At 30.6% G+C, this 21,339-nt stretch overlaps 2 protein-coding genes across 3 annotated transcripts in view; one reads left to right on the top strand and one right to left on the bottom strand.

The window, feature by feature from the left end:
• The first annotated feature begins 697 nt into the window (after positions 1-697).
• The window catches only part of LOC142220469 (uncharacterized), a 61,513-nt gene continuing 40,871 nt past the window's right edge, over positions 698-21,339 (top strand). The window contains exon 1 of one of the 2 annotated variants that reach the window (XM_075289643.1): positions 698-1,004. In XM_075289643.1, coding sequence (XP_075145758.1) covers positions 938-1,004 — 67 coding nt within the window. In that variant the 5' untranslated portion in view covers positions 698-937. The remainder of the gene's footprint in view (positions 1,005-21,339) is intronic. The other variant, XM_075289642.1, reaches the window with a different exon arrangement.
• On the bottom strand, positions 10,550-20,681 carry LOC142219747 (uncharacterized). The gene is made up of 9 exons (XM_075288597.1): positions 20,569-20,681; positions 19,793-20,095; positions 19,585-19,717; positions 16,461-16,849; positions 16,238-16,391; positions 11,664-12,034; positions 11,462-11,594; positions 10,989-11,389; positions 10,550-10,898 (listed from the first exon to the last, which is right to left on the bottom strand). The coding sequence occupies exons 1-9, from the start codon at positions 20,679-20,681 to the stop codon at positions 10,733-10,735; spliced, it is 2,163 nt and encodes a 720-aa protein (XP_075144712.1). The 3' UTR covers positions 10,550-10,732.

Below are 21,339 nucleotides of genomic sequence, written 5' to 3'. Positions count from 1 at the left end.
GGGATGATTTCACAAAATCAGGAAAGAGGAGAAACAATTTTTTTTACTTCGTCATTTTAACGATGTACAAGGAATATCTCATATGCCACATTTTTTTTTAAATATGCTTGCAATTGTCCCATTAGAATCAGTCCAAACGTGACATTCAAACCGTATTGAGGGAAATAGAAGAAGGAAAAAAATCTTTACTAAAAAATCTTGTGAAAGGTCTCCTCTTCGGATTTGAAATTCATTTTTTTTTTTTGCTCATTGGTTATTTAAGCAAGGAAGCAAAAAAAACAACACTTACAGTTAATTGAAATGCCCATAAAATGAGAATATAGATTTGCACTGTGAATCTTCAATAAATGTCAGACATTAAAAATTGAAATTAATTGATTGTTAATTAACAAGAAAAGAAAAACAAAACAATTTTTGTGAAAACATAATATTAAATTGTATAGAAAATTGTATGGAAAAAAATCCCCAAGTGATTGAACAATAAATAAAATATTAAAAAAATAAAATAAAATAAAATAAAACAACATTTTTTAAAATACGAGTATTATATTATTTTCAAATCTTGAATTTGTGAAATTTTCTAAGAAACGTGTTTTTCTTTGAAATAGAAAAATAATAAAAAACAATAAATTTTTTTATAATAGTGACAACAACAAAAATAATTACATAAAATATAAAAAACAATAAATTTTTTTAAAACATTATATTATTTTCAAATCTTGTATTTGTGAAGATTTCTAAGAAAAACGTTTTTTTTCTTTGAAATAGAAAAATAATAAAATAATATTAAAAAAAAACATTTTTTTTTGGAAATATTATTATTTTCAAATCTAGAAATTTGTGAAATTTTCTAAGAAAAACGTGTTTTGCTCTACCCATAAAGTGATCCCACTTAGTTCTTAAGTCCATTTCAAACAAAATATCTCACTCTCTGATAATGGCAGTGACGAGTGTCAACAAAGATGACGATGCTAACACCATGAATGGCGGTGATAAAATTAAAGGTAATTTATGATTTTAGGGTAGGAACTGAATATAATCAACGTGGTGCTGTTATATACAGCACTTTAATAATTTTTACAATTTCTGCTAAATAAAGTTACTACTACATAATTTAAATTTTATTCAATTCTCTCGTTATAACCCAAGTTTGAAAAATTAATAGAATAATTCCGCAGATAAGGATTGAAGTGGCATTTGTAAATAAGATCCAAAATTTTTCTTTTAATATAAGCACAAAATTAATTGATCCAATAAATTTTTATTTGAATTAATAAAAATATCGATCATCGAATTTAATTAAAAATTTTTATTAATTCAATTAAAATTTTATTGATTTTTTGATTTTAGTTTTGATAAAAGATTTATTAGAATCAGTCAATTGTTTAGTTGCACTTTTGTTTTGTAAAATTCGATTCCGATTTTATTTGAAAAAATTTTCGTGAAATATTTCTCACCGATCAATTTTAGCTTTGATAAAGTAACATATCTAATTAACGGCCATTTTCATGTAGCTCCGTTAGGCTTTAACTGTCAGTTAACAGAAAGTAAATTGCAAAGATCTTTTCTCCAGTTAACTTTAACTGAAAAATTTTTAGCAGTTAAGCTCCTAACTGGCATATAGAATGTATAGGCAAGATGACACATATGTCCATAGATCGGTTTAAAAATTAGTTAGCTAACGTAGCACTAACGGAGCTTCATGAAAATGGGGGTAAATCAGTCAATTGTTTAGTCGAATATCGTTTTTATACCCACCACCATAGAATTGTAACGGGGGTATAATAAGTTTGTCATTCCGTTTGTAACACATCGAAATATCATTTCCGACTATATAAAGTATATATTCTTGATCAGGGAGAAATTCTAAGACTATATAAGCATGTCCGTCTGTCTGTCTGTCTGACTGTTGTAATCACGCCTTCAATAATGGCGCTATCGTTCTGAAATTTGGCACAGATTCGTTTTTGCTTTGCAGGCAGGTCAAGTTCGAAGATGGGTTATATCGGTCCAAGTTTTCATATAGTCCCCATATAAACCGACCTCCCGATTTGGGGTCTTGGGCTTATAAAAACCATAGTTTTTATCCAATTTGCTTGAAATTGGAATTCTAGAGGTATTTTAGAACCATTCATATGTGCGCCGAAAATGGTGCCTATCGGTCCATGTTTTGATATAGTCCCCATACAGACCGATCTCCCGAATTTACTTCTTAAGCTTCTAGAAACTGTATTTACTATCCGATTTGCCCGAAATTGAAAATCTAGAGGTATTTTATGACCACAAAAGGATGTGTCGGGGTGTTTCGGTCCATGTTTTGGTATAGCCCCCATATAGACCGATCTCCCGATTTTACTTCTTGGGCTTCTAGAAACTGTATTATCAATCCGATTTACGTGAAATTTGAAATCTAGAGGTATATTAGTACCAAAAATTGGTGTACCGAAAATGGCACATATTGGTCCATCTTTTGGTATAGCCCCCAAATAGACCGATCTCCCGATTTTACCTCTTGGGCTTCTGAAATTTGAAATCTAGAGGTATTTAATACCAAGAATTGGTGTAGCGAAAACGATTTTACTTCTTGGGTTTCTAGAAACCGTATTATCAATCCGATTTACCTGTAATTTGAATTCTAGAGGTATTTTAGTACCAAAAATTGGACCCTCAAAAAAATCTGTATCTCATTTATTTTTACCGGTCCATTTCGTAAGGCATCGATAGCAGGCGCACTAATCATAAAAATTGAGTGAAACTGAAAGTAAAAGCTCAAGATTTTACTCTTCGTAATCATTTAAATAATGGCGGTAAAAATCTACAACTTTAAGATTTTAAATTAAGGCTTTCTTTCATCAATTATACGATATGTTTATGTTTTCTCTAAAAGTCAAACAAAATTGGTTCTTATAAATCCAGAATCTGGTCTAGTCTTCATAGGTAGAATCTTTAAATTTATCTTCGGGAAGCGTACTGGTTGAAAGTATCTGCTTGGGAGAATATCTGTCATCAAACCCCCTGAAATTCTATATATTATCAAGTAACCCGCCACACCTAAGCGTTTTCAAAGTACCATGAATTCATGAATCAAATTAAACAGGACCATGAATCAAATTTAATAGTTAATTTGATTCATGGTGGTGGTTATTTAAGATTCGGCCCAGCCGAACTTACTACTGTATATACTTGTTTCAAATTCAATTCAGATTTAATTTGAAAAAAATATTGGTAAATAAAATATTGGTAAATATAGAAGGAATAGTCACAGATCCATCTTTTAGTATACCAATCGGCTTAGAATTAAATTCTGAGTCGATTTAACGATGTCTGCCTGTTGATTTATTTTTGTGAAAAGTCCGGCTCGCAGTTTAAGTCCGATCGTCCTCATATTTGGCATAGGGTCCTTTTTCGGCTCAAAGACGATCCCTATTGATGAAAAAATCGGTTCAGATTTAGATATAGCTGCCATATATATTTATAACCGATCTGGTCATAATTGATGTAATTATCAACTGATCTTCTTCCAATTTCGTGTAATTGAATATTTTGCGAGTCTCGTAAATTTTGCAGAATATCAGTCAAATCGGTTCAGATTCAGATATAACTCTCATATATATTGCTTTCGGCCGATTTACACTCCTTAGGCCCCAGAGGCCAATCTTTTGTTCCGATTTACGTGAAATTTTGCACAGGGGGTAGAATTAACATTGTAAATATGCGTACCAAATTTGGTTGAAATCGGTTCAGATATAGATATAGCTGCCATATATAGATTTACACTCCTATGGCCCCAGAGGTCAATTTTTAGTTCCGAGTTACGTGAAATTTTGCACAGGAAATAGAATTAACAATATAAATATGCGTACCGAATTTGATTGAAATCAGTTCGGATTTAGATATAGCTTTCGCCGATTTACACTCCTACGGCCCCAGAGTCAAAGTTTTACTCCGAGTTACGTGAAATTTTACACAGGGAGTAGAAGACATTATAACATTATATTATAGACATTATAAATATTTATACCGAATTTGAAATCGGTTCAGATTTAGCTATAGCTCCCATATATAGACTATTCAGTTCCATATTTAGTTTTCGCCCGATTTACAATCCTATGGCCCCAGAGGCCAAAGATTTACCCCGAGTTGCGTAAAATTTTGCACAAGGTTAGGACTAACATGACAAATATGCATACCGGATTTGGTTGAAATCGGTTCAGACTAAGATATAGCTTCCATATATATCTGTCTTCCGATTTACAATCATATGACTAGCGTAGATCAAAATTTCCCACCGATCTACTTAAAATTGTGCACAAGGAATGGAAATATCATTTTTAATTTTTTTACTGATGCATAAAGATTGTACCAATAAGGCACTGATACTGATACTGGCTCTAAACACAAGTTTGCAACTTTGAACTCTAATTTCTTCCGTCACACTACAAAAATTTCGTTTACAAGTTAAAAAATCAATTATGTCTAATAAATTTTCTTGAATTTGTCGAAAAATATTTACTTAACGTTTGTACTACAGTTTCGTTAAGATTTTCTAAAATTAATCAAAACTTCCCTTTGTGGTGGGGTCACATTTTTATTTTGAGTGTACCATCTGCGACGCTTGAGTTCTTGTGGGCAATCGTGAATATCGTGCATATTCACCGGCCAAAAATAACATTTTTCTCTTAAAACATATTGGGGGGATCATTAACCATAGCATGGAAAAAAAATTAAGAAATTAGTTCATTCATCGCGTTTAACAGGTAACAAGAGTTAAGTTGTTAATATTCTACATTTTTCTTTTTTTTTTAAATAATAAAAATAGTGTCATATTTCCGTAATTACAAAATTCTAATTACCTGTTAAAAAGAAATAAATTATTTTACAAAACCAGTTCCTGGTTAAAACATATTATTGATATGAATTCTGCCAGCTATTTTTTTTAGGGAAAACAAGTTTTTTTTATTAACATTTAACCTTATTACGTGAACATTTCTCATGTAAAGAAAAAGTTCAGCATCATAATTGGTAGAGTAATTGAATGACTGATTTTCTATCGAAACATAACCAAAAGAAAGGCTAATCCCAATTTTATTCAGAGAGTGAGAGAGGGAGAGCGAAAGAAAGAGAATTCGTAAACAACTGAGAAAGTCTTAACGTCGAATAACTGGTATATGCCAAATGTCATGAATTTAAAGAATGCTTAGTAGCAATTTTGAAAAACTTCTCATGTAAATAAAAAGTTAAGCATCATAAATGGCAGAGTAATGTAAATGACAGATTTTCTATCGGAACATTACCAAAAGAAAGAGGGAGTGAGAGAGAGTGAAAGAAAGAGAATTCATAAACCACTGAGAAAGTATTAAAGTCGAATAGGTGGCCAAATGTTATGAATTTAAAGAAAGCTTAGTAGCAATTTTCAAAAAATACTTGATGTTGTTATTATTATGAAAATCTGGTATATATTGTATGCAATATAATAATGTAAGTGAGTACTAGAAATAATTACCACATAGTATTTGTTACAGCTGGTACTATGTTTGGTTTTCCAATTGAAAACCCCTTAATTTTCGCGCTTATATTTTTTTTTAATATAGATATAAATGAAAACAAAAACCTTGTTTGCATTGCAATAAATTATTTTATCAGAATAACCACGAAAATTTCAATTCGACCTCCGAATATAGTACCGACCCCAAGGAACGAAATTTTAGACAGACCAATTTTTCTTTTGACCCAAACGAGTTTTTCTAAAAGCAAAAAAATGTTATCTCTAATCCTGAAGGAAAGTATTTGTTCTGTAGGAAATAAATGCATCTTTTCCGTTTTTATATTAAATTTATTTTTTATTAAATATATCTAGTGTGGCAAAAAAATATTGATGGACTTCAAAAGTTTAACATCAAACGTGCTTCAAGAGCAAAATGTCATTTTTGGATGGGGAACATGTTCATGTCATGTGATGACAATATTTATATCGCATGGATTAATAGGGATCGTAGGGGTGATGATTCAATTTCCATTGAATTGTAGACGATTGATATCAATTTTCAATGCGATGATTTTAGTTCATGAAACTCTATAAAATTATCTCAGGGGTAGTTTTTCGTATCAAATTTTTATATGTTTAGCGCAAATTAGGGTAAATTTTCTTATTGGAATAATTTGAAGTGGGATAAAGTATATTAAGTTATAAGTTTTCTTATTGGAATAATTTGAAGTGGGATAAAGTATATTAAGTTATAAAAACTATATATTATATATAACTATATATTTTTTTCTTCGAGATCGTAGAATTGGAAACGGAGACATTTCGTGATCTTTGAGACTTGAACGTGAAATATTTCCCATCTTGGACATGAAGTAGATCTATCCCGAAGAAATGGAGGACATATATCCATAATTACACTCAAAGTTACCGCAAGAATTGGTAGAATTCTTGATGTTTTGGTAGATTTTGCAAATTCTTCCTCTCCATCTAAGAGGGAGGTACTTCAACTTTCTATACATAGAAATAACATTTTGACAAAATCTTCTATAGAAATAAAATTTTGATAAAATCTTCTATAAAAATAAAATTTTGACAAAATCTTCTATAGAAATAAATTTTTGACAAAATTTCTATAGATATCAAATTTTGACAAAATGTTGATAACATTTTCTATATAAATAAAATTTTGACAAAATTTTCTATAGAAATAAATTTTTGACAAAATTTTCTATAGAAATAAAATTTTGACAAACGTTTCTATAGATATCAAATTTTGACAAAATAAAATTTTGACAAAATTTTCTATAGAAATAAAATGTTGACAAAATTTTCTATAGAAATAAAATGTTGACAACATTTTCTATTGAAATAAATTTTGACAAAATTTTTGATAGAAATAAAATTTTAACAAAATTTTCTATAGAAATAAAATTTTGACAAAATTTTCTATAGTAATAAAATTTTGACAAAAGTTTCTATACATATAAAATTTTGACAATATTTTCTATAGAAATAAAATTTTGATTAAAGTCTCTATAGATATACGATTTTGACAAAATGTCTATAACATTTTCTATGGAAATGAAATTTTGACAAAATTTTCTATAGAAATAAATTTTTGACAAAATTTTCTACAGAAATAAAATTTTAACAAAAGTTTCTATAGATATCAAATTTTCACAAAATCTTCTATAGAAATAAAATTTTGACAAAATTTTCTATAGAAATAAAATTCTGGCAAAATTTTATATAGAAATAAAATTTTGAAAAAATTTTCGATGGGAATAATATTTTGAAAAAATGTCCATAACATTTTCTATGCAAATAAAATGTTGACAACATTTTCTATAGAAATAAAACTTTGAAAAATTTTCTATTCAAATAAAAATTTCTATAGAAATAAAATTTTGACTTCAAAATATTTTTTTTTAATTTCGTAGATTTTTGGTAAAATTTTCTTCAAATTTTGTTAGATTATTTTTGGCACCGAGTGGCAACCGTGATCCATTGCCAATGTCTAGCTAATAATGTATCGGCATACTTTTCAAATATTTTTTTTTTCGTTTTGTTTTGTTATTGTTGGTTTTTTTCTTTAATCATTGTTGTTGTTTTTTTGGAAATTTTCTGTATATTATTTTTCGTTGCTGTTTTTATAAACAGAAAATTTAAATTTATTGCGAAAACTGCGAAAATAAACCATTTTTATATATATCTTCTCTTTTTATTAAGTGAAAAATAAGTCCATCTATAGAAAAGCAGTTGTGGATATACATTACAAAGTAATGACCTAGGAAGAATTTCCAAATGTTTTGCTGGGAAATTATGCCGCTGAGCTACCAATTTTAAGGAATGATTCGTTAAGATATAATTAAAAACAAGTATATAAGGCCGTAAGTTCGGCCAGGCCGAAGCTTATGTACCCTCCACCATGAATTGCGTAGAAACTTCTACTGAAGACTGTCATCCACAATCGAATTACTTGGGGTGCGGTAACATTTGCCGATGGCAAGGAATCTTAAAACTTCCTAACATCGTAATATATACCACATAGTCCATACGTGGTATATATTAAACTAAAAAGTCCGATTAAATTCGTATATAATTAAGTTTAAAGTTTCTAAAGAAATAAAATTTTGACAACATTTTTTATAGAAGTAAATTTTGGAAAAAAATTTTTATAGAAATAAAATTTGGAAAAAATTTTCTATAGAAATAAAATTTGGAAAAAAAATCTATAGAAATCAAATTTGGAAAAAAAATAATATAGAAATAAAATTTTGACAAAATTTTCCATAGAAATAAAATTTTGACAAAATTTTCCATAGAAATAAAATTTTGACAAAATTTTCTATAGAAATACAATTTTGACGAAATTTTCTATAGAAATAAAATTTTGACAAAATTTTCTATAGAAATGTTTTCTATAAAAATAAAATTTTGGTAGATTATTTTTGGCTCGAGTGGCAACCATGATTATGAACCGATATGGACCAATGTTTGTGTGATTGGGGATCGGCTATATATAACTGGACCAATTTTGGCATGGTTATTAGCGGCCTTATACTAACACCACGTTGCAAATTTCAACCGGATCGGATGAATTTTGCTCCTCCAAGAGGCTCCGGAGGACAAATCTGGGGATCGATTTATATGACGGCTATATATAATTATGGACAGATATGGACCAATTCGTGCATGGTTGTTATAGACCATAAGTAACACCACGTACCAAATTTCAACCGGATCGGATAAATAATGCTCGTCCAAGAGGCTCCGGAGCTCAAATCTGGGGATCGGTTTATTTGGGGGCTATATATAAATATGGACCGATATGGACCAATTTTGGCATGGTTGTTAGAGACAATATACTAATACCACGTACCAAATTTCAATCGGATCGGATGACTTTTGCTCCTCTAAGATGCTCCGGAGGTCAAATCTGGGGATCGGTTTATATGGGTTCTATATATAATTATGGGCCGATGTGGACCAATTTTTGCATGATCATTAGAGAACATATACCAACACCATGTAAAAAATTTCAGCCGGATCGGATGAAATTTGTTTCTCTTAGAGACTCCGCAAGCCAAATCGGGGGATCGGTTTATATAATTATGGACCGATGTAGACCAATTTTTGCACGGTTGTGAGAGACCATATACTAACACCATGTACCAAATTTCGGCCGGATCGGATGAAATTTGGTTCTCTTAGAGGCTCCGCAAGCCAAATCGGGGGATCGGTTTATATGGGGGCTATATATAATTATGGACCGATGTAGACCAATTTTTGCACGGTTGTTAGAGACCATATACTAACACCATGTACCAAATTTCGGCCGGATCGGATGAAATTTGGTTCTCTTAGAGGCTCCGCAAGCCAAATCGGGGGATCGGTTTATATAATTATGGACCGATGTAGACCAATTTTTGCACGGTTGTGAGAGACCATATACTAACACCATGTACCAAATTTCGGCCGGATCGGATGAAATTTGGTTCTCTTAGAGGCTCCGCAAGCCAAATCGGGGGATCGGTTTATATGGGGGCTATATATAATTATGGACCGATGTAGACCAATTTCTGCATGGTTGTTAGAGACCATATACAAATACCATGTACCAAATTTCAGCCGGATCGGATGAAATTGTCTTCTCTTAGAGCAATCGCAAGCCAAATTTGGGGGTCCATTTATATGGGGGCTATACGTAAAAGTGGACCAATTTTTGCATGGTTGTTAGAGACCATATACTAACACCATGTACCAAATTCCAGCCGGATCGGATGAAACTTGCTTGCTTAGAGCAATCGCAAGCCAAATTTGGGGGTCCGTTTATATGGGGGCTATACGTAAAAGTGGACCGATATGGCCCATTTGCAATACCATCCGACCTACATCAATAACAACTACTTGTGCCAAGTTTCAAGTCGATAGCTTGTTTCGTTCGGAAGTTAGCGTGATTTCAACAGACGGACGGACGGACAGACGGACAGACGGACGGACAGACGGACGGACGGACGGACGGACATGCTCAGATCGACTCAGAATTTCACCACGACCCAGAATATATATACTTTATGGGGTCTTAGAGCAATATTTCGATGTGTTACAAACGGAATGACAAAGTTAATATACCCCCATCCTATGGTGGAGGGTATAAAAAGTGATTTCACAATTGTGTATAAGGAAAGGAAAATAAATGCAATTAATTCGTATTTTCGTATTATTGCGAATGCTACGCTGAAAAATATATTGTCTTAAGCACATTTTTCTACGTTTTGTGCCTCTGTTTTAAATTAGCGTGCCACCAATTATTGCGAATGCTACACTGAAAATATGATATAGTCATAAACACAAAGATTTCATGTCCTGAATATCTCATTCACTTACACGTCCACTTCCAATTTGAATTTGTATCATATATCCAAACCGTAAAAGTGCATTGCTTCTAAAATGTATTTTTAGTGTAATTCCTCACTTCTTTATCTCAGAATTAGTAAATACAAAATCTTCGGAACGGGGTAATTTTTCTTGCCAATTTTTAGAACTTATCATACAAACTCGTTATTAGGAATTGGCTTATATTTACAATATTTATAGAAAACTTCCAATTAAAAACACAACTGTGAATACGATAAATACATAAGTATATAGAACACATAGATAGTATAATACATAAGTATATAGAACAGAATAGATAGTATCATATATTCTCTGCCGCCTGAAATTGAAACTTTTCCGTTTCTTTCAAATGGATTTTGTAGCTGCATCGTTATCAATCAATAATAATTCACTCAAGGTAACATTCAACTGTTTCAAATTTGTTTGAACCCAATCATCAATTTTGCTGACCATGTCTGGAGACAATTCTTCTCGATAGGCATTCATCTTCCCCTTACGAATAAAATTATATCTGAAAATAAAATTTAAGAAATACACACACACACACACACAAATCATGACCGAAATCTATCCATGAAAATTAGCAACAGTAGCAACTTACTCATATGGTTTGTCATTTGCGATACCACGTTTAGCACGTGCTTGATCAAATTCCCAAATATGATTGGTTTTTGGATTCTTTTTCATTTCCTCAAATGATAAATGTTTAAGCATTTTTTCCATGGTCTCCTCATCAACGGTTTTATCTAGAAATCGACAGACATCTGTAATGACCTGACGTAAATTCAGTTTCATTTGCTCGAAACTAGTATAGAATAGCCAGGGCTCGTGACGCATTGCATAAAATTCTGTTATATGTAAGAATGGATCATGCAATTTGGTGCCCTCAATTTCTTCACGAACATAGTCATCCAATGACTTGTCCACTACAGCGCCAACAGTACATGCATGATAATATTCCGAAACAGTGGCATCTTTTATATTACGGGCAACATAGACAACCTGGGGGGGTGATAAGAGTGAAAGTATATTTAAATGGAATTCCAATGTCCAATTCCTATAGTTTGAGTATACCTTGGGTTTTTTATCCCATATCTGATGGGGCAATAGAGGCAAACTTAAATGTGTTTTAATCAGACGAGGGCGTTTCAATTCTTCTATGGGTTTGAAACAATTCTCCAAATCATTATTGATCATATAATCAAACCTAGAAATTTGTACACAAAAATCAGTCTATACGGAATTACTTTCTCTCTCCACCTCCATTCAGACTTACTCCATATAGGGTGATCGAACTTCCAAATGTTCATTCTTGGCTGTTTCAAAATCATAGTCATTCATTACCAACCATAACAATTCCTGCATCCAGGTGGTACCACATTTGGGCAAGGTCACCAACCATACATCATTCGGAAATACCTCAACATTGTGCACTTTTTTAATGTATTCCAATCGTTCTGTTCGATAGTGTAGTTTTCTTTTATTCCAATCTTTTTGTAATAAATTACTTGGATAGCGCGGAGGTTGATATTCTGTAAAAGAACTCATGATGCGTGTAAGGCCCCAACAACACGAGAGTACTGTATGAATGCAACACAGAGACTGTTGTGAGTGCCAATTTTGAGATTGATGTGAGTGAAAATTTGTATGTTAATGTGGCCCCACACAGTTTTTTTGTTGCTGTTTGCTTTATTCCTATTGAGGTTTTGTTTATGTTTCTCTTTATCTCTCAGATTACAACTGGCGACATATAATGACAAGAGTTGACTATACGTTATCTAGGTGTTATATGTTATGAATTGTTTCAAGCAAATATTGTTTACTTGTTTACAATTATAGCTACATTTACAGTCTCTTACAAGAATATAGTAGTTTAGGAAAAAATTCTAGTTTATGAGCTACAACATAAAATTTTGGTTAATTTTAAAATAATACACATACAGGCCGAATCTTATGTACCCTCCACCAGGGATTCTACTAAAGACTGTCATCCACAATCGAATTACTTGAGTTGTGGTAATACTTACCGATGCACAGTGGTCGATCCCATTGGCCAAAAATAAAAAATCAAAGTTAGAAGTTTGTCAAAAAGTGTGACAGCCCTGTTTCTTATGCAAACAATGTTTTGAAATTTTGACAAAATTATCTATAGAAATAAAATTTTGACAAAACTTTCTATAGAAATAAAATTTTGACAAAATTTTCTATAGATATAAATTGACAAAATTGTCTAAAGAAATACATTTTGGACAAATTTTCTATGGAAATTAAATTTTGACAAAATTTTCTGTAGAAATAACATATGACAAAATTTTCTGTAGAAATAAAACTTTGACAAAATAATCTATAGAAATAAAATTTTGACAAAACTTTCTATAGAAATAACATTTTGACAAAATTTTCTATAGAAATAAAATTTTGACAAAACTTTCTATAGAAATAAAATTTTGACAAAATTTTCTATAGAAATAAATTGACAAAATTTTCTATAGAAATAAATTGACAAAATTTTCTATAGAAATAAACTTTCGACACAATTTTGTATGGAAATAAATTTTTGACAAAATTATCTATAGAAATAAAATTTTGACAAAATTTTCTGTAGAAATAAAATTTTGACAAAATTTTCTATAGAAATTAAATTTTTACAAAATTTTCTATAGAAATAAAATTTTGACAAAACTTTCTATAGAAATTAAATTTTATTGTTGTTTTTTTTCTATTGCAGCTTAAAACCATACATTGACTAAACTACAAGTGTAGCTTAACAAACAGAGGAAAAAAACAACAACAATGCTTAAAGAACAAAACCAACAATAACAAAACAAAACGAATGAAATTAAATTTTGACAAAATTTTGTATAGATATAACTTGACAAAATTGTCTATAGAAATACATTTTTGACAAAATTTTCTATAGAAATAAATTTTTGAGAAAATTTTCTAAGGAAATTAAATTTTGACAAAATTTTCTGTAGAAATAAAATTATGACAAAATTTTCTGTAGAAATAAAATTCTGACAAAATTATTTATGGAAATAAAATTTTGACAAAATTGTCTATAGAAATAAAATTTTGACAAAATTTTCTATAGAAATACAATTTTGACAAAATGAAATTAAATTTTGACAAATTTTTCTATATTTTAACAAAACTTTCTATAGAAATAAATTTTTGACACAATTTTCTATGGAAATTAAATTTTGACAAAATTTTCTGTAGAAATAAAATTATGACAAAATTTTCTGTAGAAATAAAATTCTGACAAAATTATCTAGAGAAATAAAATTTTGACAAAACTTTTAAAGAAATAAAATTTTGACAAAATTTTCTATAGAAATAAAACGTTGACAAAATTTTCTATAGAAATTAAATTTTGACATAATTTTCTATATTTTGACAAATTTTTTTATAGAAATAAAATTTTGACAAAGTTTTCTATACAAATAAAATTTTGACAACATTTTCTATAGAAATTAAATTTTGACAAAATTTTCTATATTTTGACAAAACTTTCTATACAAATAAAATTTTGACAAAACTTTCTATAAAATTATGACAAAATTTTCTGTAGAAATAAAATTCTGACAAAATTATTTATGGAAATAAAATTTTGACAAAATTGTCTATAGAAATAAAATTTTGACAAAATTTTCTATAGAAATACAATTTTGACAAAATGAAATTAAATTTTGACAAATTTTTCTATATTTTAACAAAACTTTCTATAGAAATAAATTTTTGACACAATTTTCTATGGAAATTAAATTTTGACAAAATTTTCTGTAGAAATAAAATTATGACAAAATTTTCTGTAGAAATAAAATTCTGACAAAATTATCTAGAGAAATAAAATTTTGACAAAACTTTTAAAGAAATAAAATTTTGACAAAATTTTCTATAGAAATAAAACGTTGACAAAATTTTCTATAGAAATTAAATTTTGACATAATTTTCTATATTTTGACAAATTTTTTTATAGAAATAAAATTTTGACAAAGTTTTCTATACAAATAAAATTTTGACAACATTTTCTATAGAAATTAAATTTTGACAAAATTTTCTATATTTTGACAAAACTTTCTATACAAATAAAATTTTGACAAAACTTTCTATAGAAATAAAATTTTGACAAAATTTTCTATGGAAATAAATTTTTGACACAATTTTCTATGGAAATAAATTTTTGACACAATTTTCTATGGAAATTTAATTTTGACAAAATTTTCTGTAGAAATGAAATTATGACAACATTTTCTGTAGAAATAAAATTCTGACAAAATTATCTATAGGAATAAAATTTTGACAAAACTTTTTATAGAAATAAAATTTTGACAAAATTTTCTATAGAAATAAAATTTTGACAAAATTTTCTATAGAAATAACTTGACAAAATTTTCTATGGAAATAAATTTTTGACAAAACTATCTATAGAAATAAAATTTTGACAAAATTTTCTGTAGAAATAAAATTTTGACAAAATTTTCTGTAGAAATAAAATTTCGACAAAATTTTCTGTAGAAATAAAATTTTGACAAATTTTTCTGTAGAAATAAAATTTTTTGTAGTAATAAAATTTTGTCAAAATTATCTATAGAAATAAAATTTTGACAACATTTTCTATAGAAATTAAATTTTTTCAAAATTTTCTATAGAAATAAAATTTTGACAAAACTTTCTACAGAAATAAAAATTTGACAAAATTTTCATAGAAATACATTTTCACAAAATTTTCTATGGAAATAAAATTGTTAAAAAATTTTCTATAGAAATACAATTTTGACAAAATTTTTTGTGTAAATAAATTTTCTATGGAGATAAAATTTTGACAAAATTTTGTATGGAAATAAAATTTTGACAATGTTTTTTATAAAAATAAAATTTTAACAAAATTTTCTATAGAAATAAAAATTTGACAAAATTTTCTTTAGAAATAAAATTTTAACAAAATTTTCTATAGAAATAAAAATTTGACAAAATTTTCTTTAGAAATAAAATTCTGACAAAATTTTCTATAGTAATAGGATTTCAGGCAAGAAGATTTGTTTATTTGGTAGTTTTGTTTGGTAAAATTTTCTCCAAATTTTGGTAGATTATTTTTGGGTCAAGACATGGTCACCATACAAAAATAACATTTTGCTCTTGAATCATGTTTGAGGTGATCATATTCCTTCTCTGCGTGTGGAGAGTGTAGAAAAACGAATGATGATCAGGTAGAAATTTTAACGCGATATAACGATGTCCGTCTAGCAATCTCTCTATTGTAATCATGGTACAGCATTCATTAATGGCGCTATCGTCCTGAAATGGTACAGCATTCATTAATGGCGCTATCGTCCTGAAATTTGTTACACATTCATTTGTTGTCTACAAGCAGCACAAGTTCGAAGATGGGATATATAAGAGTCCAGATTTTGATATAGGCCCCAGATAAACCGTTCCCCCATTTTGTTTTCTTGAGCATCTAGATACCGTAATTTTTATCCGATTTACATGTAAATGGAAATTTGGATGTATTTCAGGCCTCAACAAGGTGTGCCAAATAGGGAGCCACCATGGTACAATGGTTAGTATGCCCGCCTTGCATGCAAAGGGTCGTTCATAGAGTCGTATGTCCCTTGTCATTGAGTTAGAATCGGGCAGCATTCAGTGTCATGTCCTGTATGATAAAGTTGATTTTTGAATTGTATACATATAGTGAATATTCAAATATGGTATTCCAAATGGTTGCGAAATTAGTTTTACAATTTTATTATCTGATAGATTTTTAATGACGGATACAAAATTTTTTATTTCAAGCTAAAACTATGGTCGACAAATTGAGTTCTCTATTCTATAGTCTCATTTTTAATTTTTATCTTCAATATTCAACAGCAACAAATCATCCAGAGTAACATTGTATATCTTCAAATTATCATCAACCCAATGATCGAGTTTACGAACCATTTCCTCGGATAATTCTTCACGATAACTATTCACCTGGCCCTTACGCACAAAATTGAATCTTAAATGTAAAAATAAAATATTTATAACATAATTATGGCACATGGTCCGTCCCATTATTGAAACTTACTCAGGCATATTGGTCTTCTGAGTTTGTTGAAATTCCCACAAATGATTGGTTTTTGGATTCTTTTTCATTTCCTCAAATGACAAATGTTTCAGCATTTTTTCCATCGTAGTCTCATCAATAGTTTTATTCAAAAACTTGCATACATCTGTTATCACTTGTCTCAAATTCATTTTCATCTTTTCAAAACTGGTATAGAAAATCCACGATTCATTTCTTAGAGTATAAAATTCCATCATATGGGGAAATGGATCTTCTCCTTCAAAACCATCTTCAATTTCGTATTTTACAAAACTATCCAAGGTTGTATCGTTTGAAATCATACCAACAGCTCGTACATGGTAATATCCGGATACTATAGCATCTTTAAGATTACGAACAACATAAACTACCTGCATATAAATTAGAACACATATAGGATAGAGTTAATAAGAACTGATTGATTAATGATGTTATGCCTAGTACACAGAAAAAAGTGAACTCCCAGCAAAAAAGAGCTTCCAAAAAAGTAGTTTGGATCCCCAATCTGTGATCCGGAAGTAGTGCAAACTTGGATCATCTCCAATGAATTTTACATGAGCTTGTCATAGGACTGAAGTACTCCCTTTTTGGATCCTTTGCATTGCTTTAGAAGTTGTGCCCTGGAAGTTAATTTGAATGAAGAAATTTAAAAAGCGAAAAAAACAAATTTTTTTCAACCAATTTCACTTTTTTTCATCCATATGTTTTATTACACAATTATTTTCCTATTATATAATTTTTACAATTTGAAAAACTTTTTCGCTCCGATCAGGGGTTGAACCTGGGTTTGCTGGCACCATATTTTTATACCCTCCACCATAGGATGGGGGAATATTAACTTTGTCATTCCGTTTGTAACACATCGAAATATTGCTCTAAGACCCCATAAAGTATATATATTCTGGGTCGTGGTGAAATTCTGAGTCGATCTAAGCATGTCCGTCCGTCCGTCCGTCTGTTGAAATCACGCTAACTTCCGAACGAAACAAGCTATCGACTTGAAACTTGGCACAAGTAGTTGTTATTGATGTAGGTCGGATGGTATTGCAAATGGTCCACTTTTACGTATAACCCCCATATAAACGGACCCTCAAATTTGGCTTGCGAGACCTCTAAGAGAAGCAAATTTCATCCGATCCGGCTGAAATTTGGTACATGGTGTTAGTACATGGTCTCTAAACACCATGCAAAAATTGGTCCACATCGGTTCATAATTATATATAGCCCCCATATAAACCGATCCCCCGATTTGGCTTGCAGAACCTCTAAGAGCAACAACATCCGATCCGGCTGACATTTGGTACATGGTGTTAGTACAGGGTCTCTAAACACCATGCAAAAATTGGTCCACATCGGTTCATAATTATATATAGCCCCAATATAAACCGATCCCCCGATTTGGCTTGCAGAACCTCTAAGAGCAACAATTTTCATCCGATCCGGCTGAAATTTGGTACATGGTGTAAGTATATGGTCTCTAACAACCATGCAAAAATTTGTCCATAATTATATATAGCCCCCACATAAACCGATCCCCCGATTTGGCTTGCGGAGCCTCTAAGAGAAGCAAATTTAATCCGATCCGGCTGAAATTTGGTATATAGTGTTAGTATATGGTCTCTAACAACCATGCAAAAATTGGCTCACATCGGTCCATAATTATATATAGCCCCCATATAAACCGATCCCCCGATTTGGCTTGCGGAGCCTCTAAGAGAAGCAAATTTAATCCGATCCGGCTGAAATTTGGTATATAGTGTTAGTATATGGTCTCTAACAATCATGCAAAAATTGGTCCATATCGGTCTATAATTATATATAGGCCCCATATAAACCGATCACCAGATTTGACCTCCGGAGCCTTTTGGAAGACCAAAATTCATCTGATTCAGTTGAAATTTGGTACGTGATGTTAATATATGGCTTCAAACACCCATGCAAAAATTGATCGATATCGGTCCATAATTATATATAGGCCCCATATAAACCGATCCCCAGATTTGACCTCCGGAGCACCTTGGAAGAGCAAAATTTGTCCCATTCGGTTGAAATTTGGTACGTGATGTTAATATAGGGTATCCAACAACCATGCAGGAATTGGTTCCTATCAGTCCGTAATAATATATAGATCCCATATAAACCGATCCCCAGATTTGACCTCCGGTGCCTTTTGGAGAAGCAAAATTCATCCGATGTGGTTGAAATTTGGTACGTGGTGTTAGTATATGATATTTAACAACCATGTGAGTTGAAATTTGTGGATGACAGTCTTTCGTAGAAGTTTCTACGCAATCCATGGTGGAGGGTACATAAGATTCGGTCTGGCCGAACTTACGGCCGTATATACTTGTTTCCATTAAAAATCAACAAAAAAATAAAAATTCTCGTAATTTTCAAAACCTTCTCAAAAGAACTTCCATGGAAGCGAAAAAGTCAAACGGCACAGGTTCAAATCCCAGCGGGGATGAATTTTTTTTTTTAAATTATTTTTTTACTTTTTTTATTAATTTTTATTTTTTTATTAGTTTTCTATTTTTTTGTAAAAATTAACTGTACAAAATTTGCACTTAAAATAGCCTGATTGCGTTCTTTCTAATACTTGTCCACAAGAACTGCATCGGAAGTAGAAAAAAATCATTGGGGGATCCCAAGATGCGCTTTAGAAGAAATGTTTGTGGACTTGTCCAAAAGGACTGCATCGGAAGTGGAAAAAAATTATTGGGGGATCCCACGATGCGCTTTAGAAGAAATGTTTGTGGACTTGTCCAAAAGGACTGTATCGGAAGTTGAAAAAACTCGATGGAGGATTCTGGGATGGGATTTAAAAGAAATGTTTGTGGAACAACTTCCTATTTTTTTTTGCTGGGCTCTTACCACAACCCAATTAACAGTCTTTAGTAGAACTTTGTACGCAATCCAGAAAATTCTTTATGAAAAAGAAGAATTTCATTTTTCTAAAATTTTGTTCCGGAGATTTTTTTCTTTGGGTATAGTTTCTCAAACATTCTCCAAAGCCAATCATCCTGTAATTTGCTAACTGTCAGTGAATAATGCTACCACATAACTAATATAACTGTCATCGGTGTCTATCTTGGTGTATACTCACCTTGGGTTTCTTATCCCAAAGTTGATGTGGTAAAAATGGTAAACTTAAATGAGTCTTTATCAAACGTGGCCGCTTAAGTTCTTCTATACGTTTGAAGGCTGTCGTCAAATTATTATGAATATAATAATCAAATCTTTATATCAAAATTATAAAATAAAATAAAATTATTAAAATAATGTTGTTTTCTTATAACTTTATCCAAACTTACTCCATAAATGGTGATCTCAATTCCAAATGTTCCTCTTTAGCTGAGGCGAAATCGAAATCATTCATAACCAGCCACAACAATTCTTGCATCCATGTGGTTCCAGCTTTGGGGACTGTCACCAGCCATACATCATCGTCGAAAACTTCAACGTCATAGACCTTTCTATGAAATTGCAAATCTTTTACCGAAATATTGAGTTTTCTTTGAGACCAATCCTTTTGTATTAAATTTGTGGGATAACTAGGTGGAACATATTCCGTGTAACCATCTTTCATTGCTTGCGACTTGGAAGGTATATGACATCTAAAATGGTGGAACACAAAAAATATATAAGTAATATATTTTCCCATACTGGATGAAATACAAGATATTCCCCTCGGGGTATAACCTCTTCTCAAAAAAAAAAAAAAAAAAAACAATATACTGCAATGATCGGTAAACTATTTCAAGATGTATGTGAGTTAAAATGGGACTTATTCAGGAGTTAATTCTGGGTCGTCCTCATGAGATATATCAGATTAAAAAATGTGTTATAACCTATAGTCTATAACATATTTTCAGAGGCAAAATAGGAGATATTATCAACTCGATCTTATCAATATTAGATCTATTTTATGGGATTGCTGATCTTTTCTGTTGAACTTCTTTGAAAGAATAGTATAGGTTACCAAGATTTGTATTGGGTCCAATGGCTATAAGTTATTGAATACCAAACAAATTGACAATGCCCACAACTTTAAAGAACATGTTATTAAATACAAATTGTAGACACTTACGAAAATATTAAGATCAAATTAAAAATATTTAATATTCTTAAGCCAACTAACCCGGACATCGTAAATATTGTGACTGAGGTTAATTTGCTTGTTTTTTTGTAAAATATATGCATTTTTTCATATTAATCTGTTTCCCAGCCGAAGAGAGAATATAATTGAATTATTTGAGTGAGCCGAGATTACGCTGTAGAGATGAGCCCGTGAGTGTAATTTTTTCACTGTTCATTTTCACTCGTACGCAAGCGCACCACAACACAAAATAACCCACAAGCTTTCTTAAGCCTTAAGAGGGGGATAATGTTTTCGTGTTTCAATCACGGTTGCCAATACATTTCATTTAAGTTCCAACAATGATATAATCGGATCTTTCTAACTCGGATCTTTCTAAAAAAGAGCGAAAAACTACAAATAACGGGATATCTCAAAAACTGTTCCATAAAAAAATTTAAAATTTTGTTCTCGAATTCAGCAGATCAAAATACATAAGAAAAGTCACATCTCTTCAAATTTTCATGAAACAAAAATCATTTTGTAAAAATTTACCAAAAATCTACAAAATTTAAAAAAAAATCTTATTTCGAAACAAGTATATACGGCCGTAAGTTCGGCCAGGCCGAATCTTATGTACCCTCCACCATACATTGCGTAGAAACTTCTACGAAAGACTGTCATCCACAAATTTCAACTCACATGGTTGTTAAATATCATATACTACCACCACGTACCAGAAATTTCAACCAGATCGGATGAATTTTGTTTCTCCAAAAGGCA

The sequence above is a fragment of the Haematobia irritans genome, chromosome 1 (genome assembly GCF_050003625.1).
Source record: "Haematobia irritans isolate KBUSLIRL chromosome 1, ASM5000362v1, whole genome shotgun sequence".
Taxonomy (NCBI): domain Eukaryota; kingdom Metazoa; phylum Arthropoda; class Insecta; order Diptera; family Muscidae; genus Haematobia; species Haematobia irritans.
This window is presented reverse-complemented; position numbering and strand designations above follow the sequence as displayed.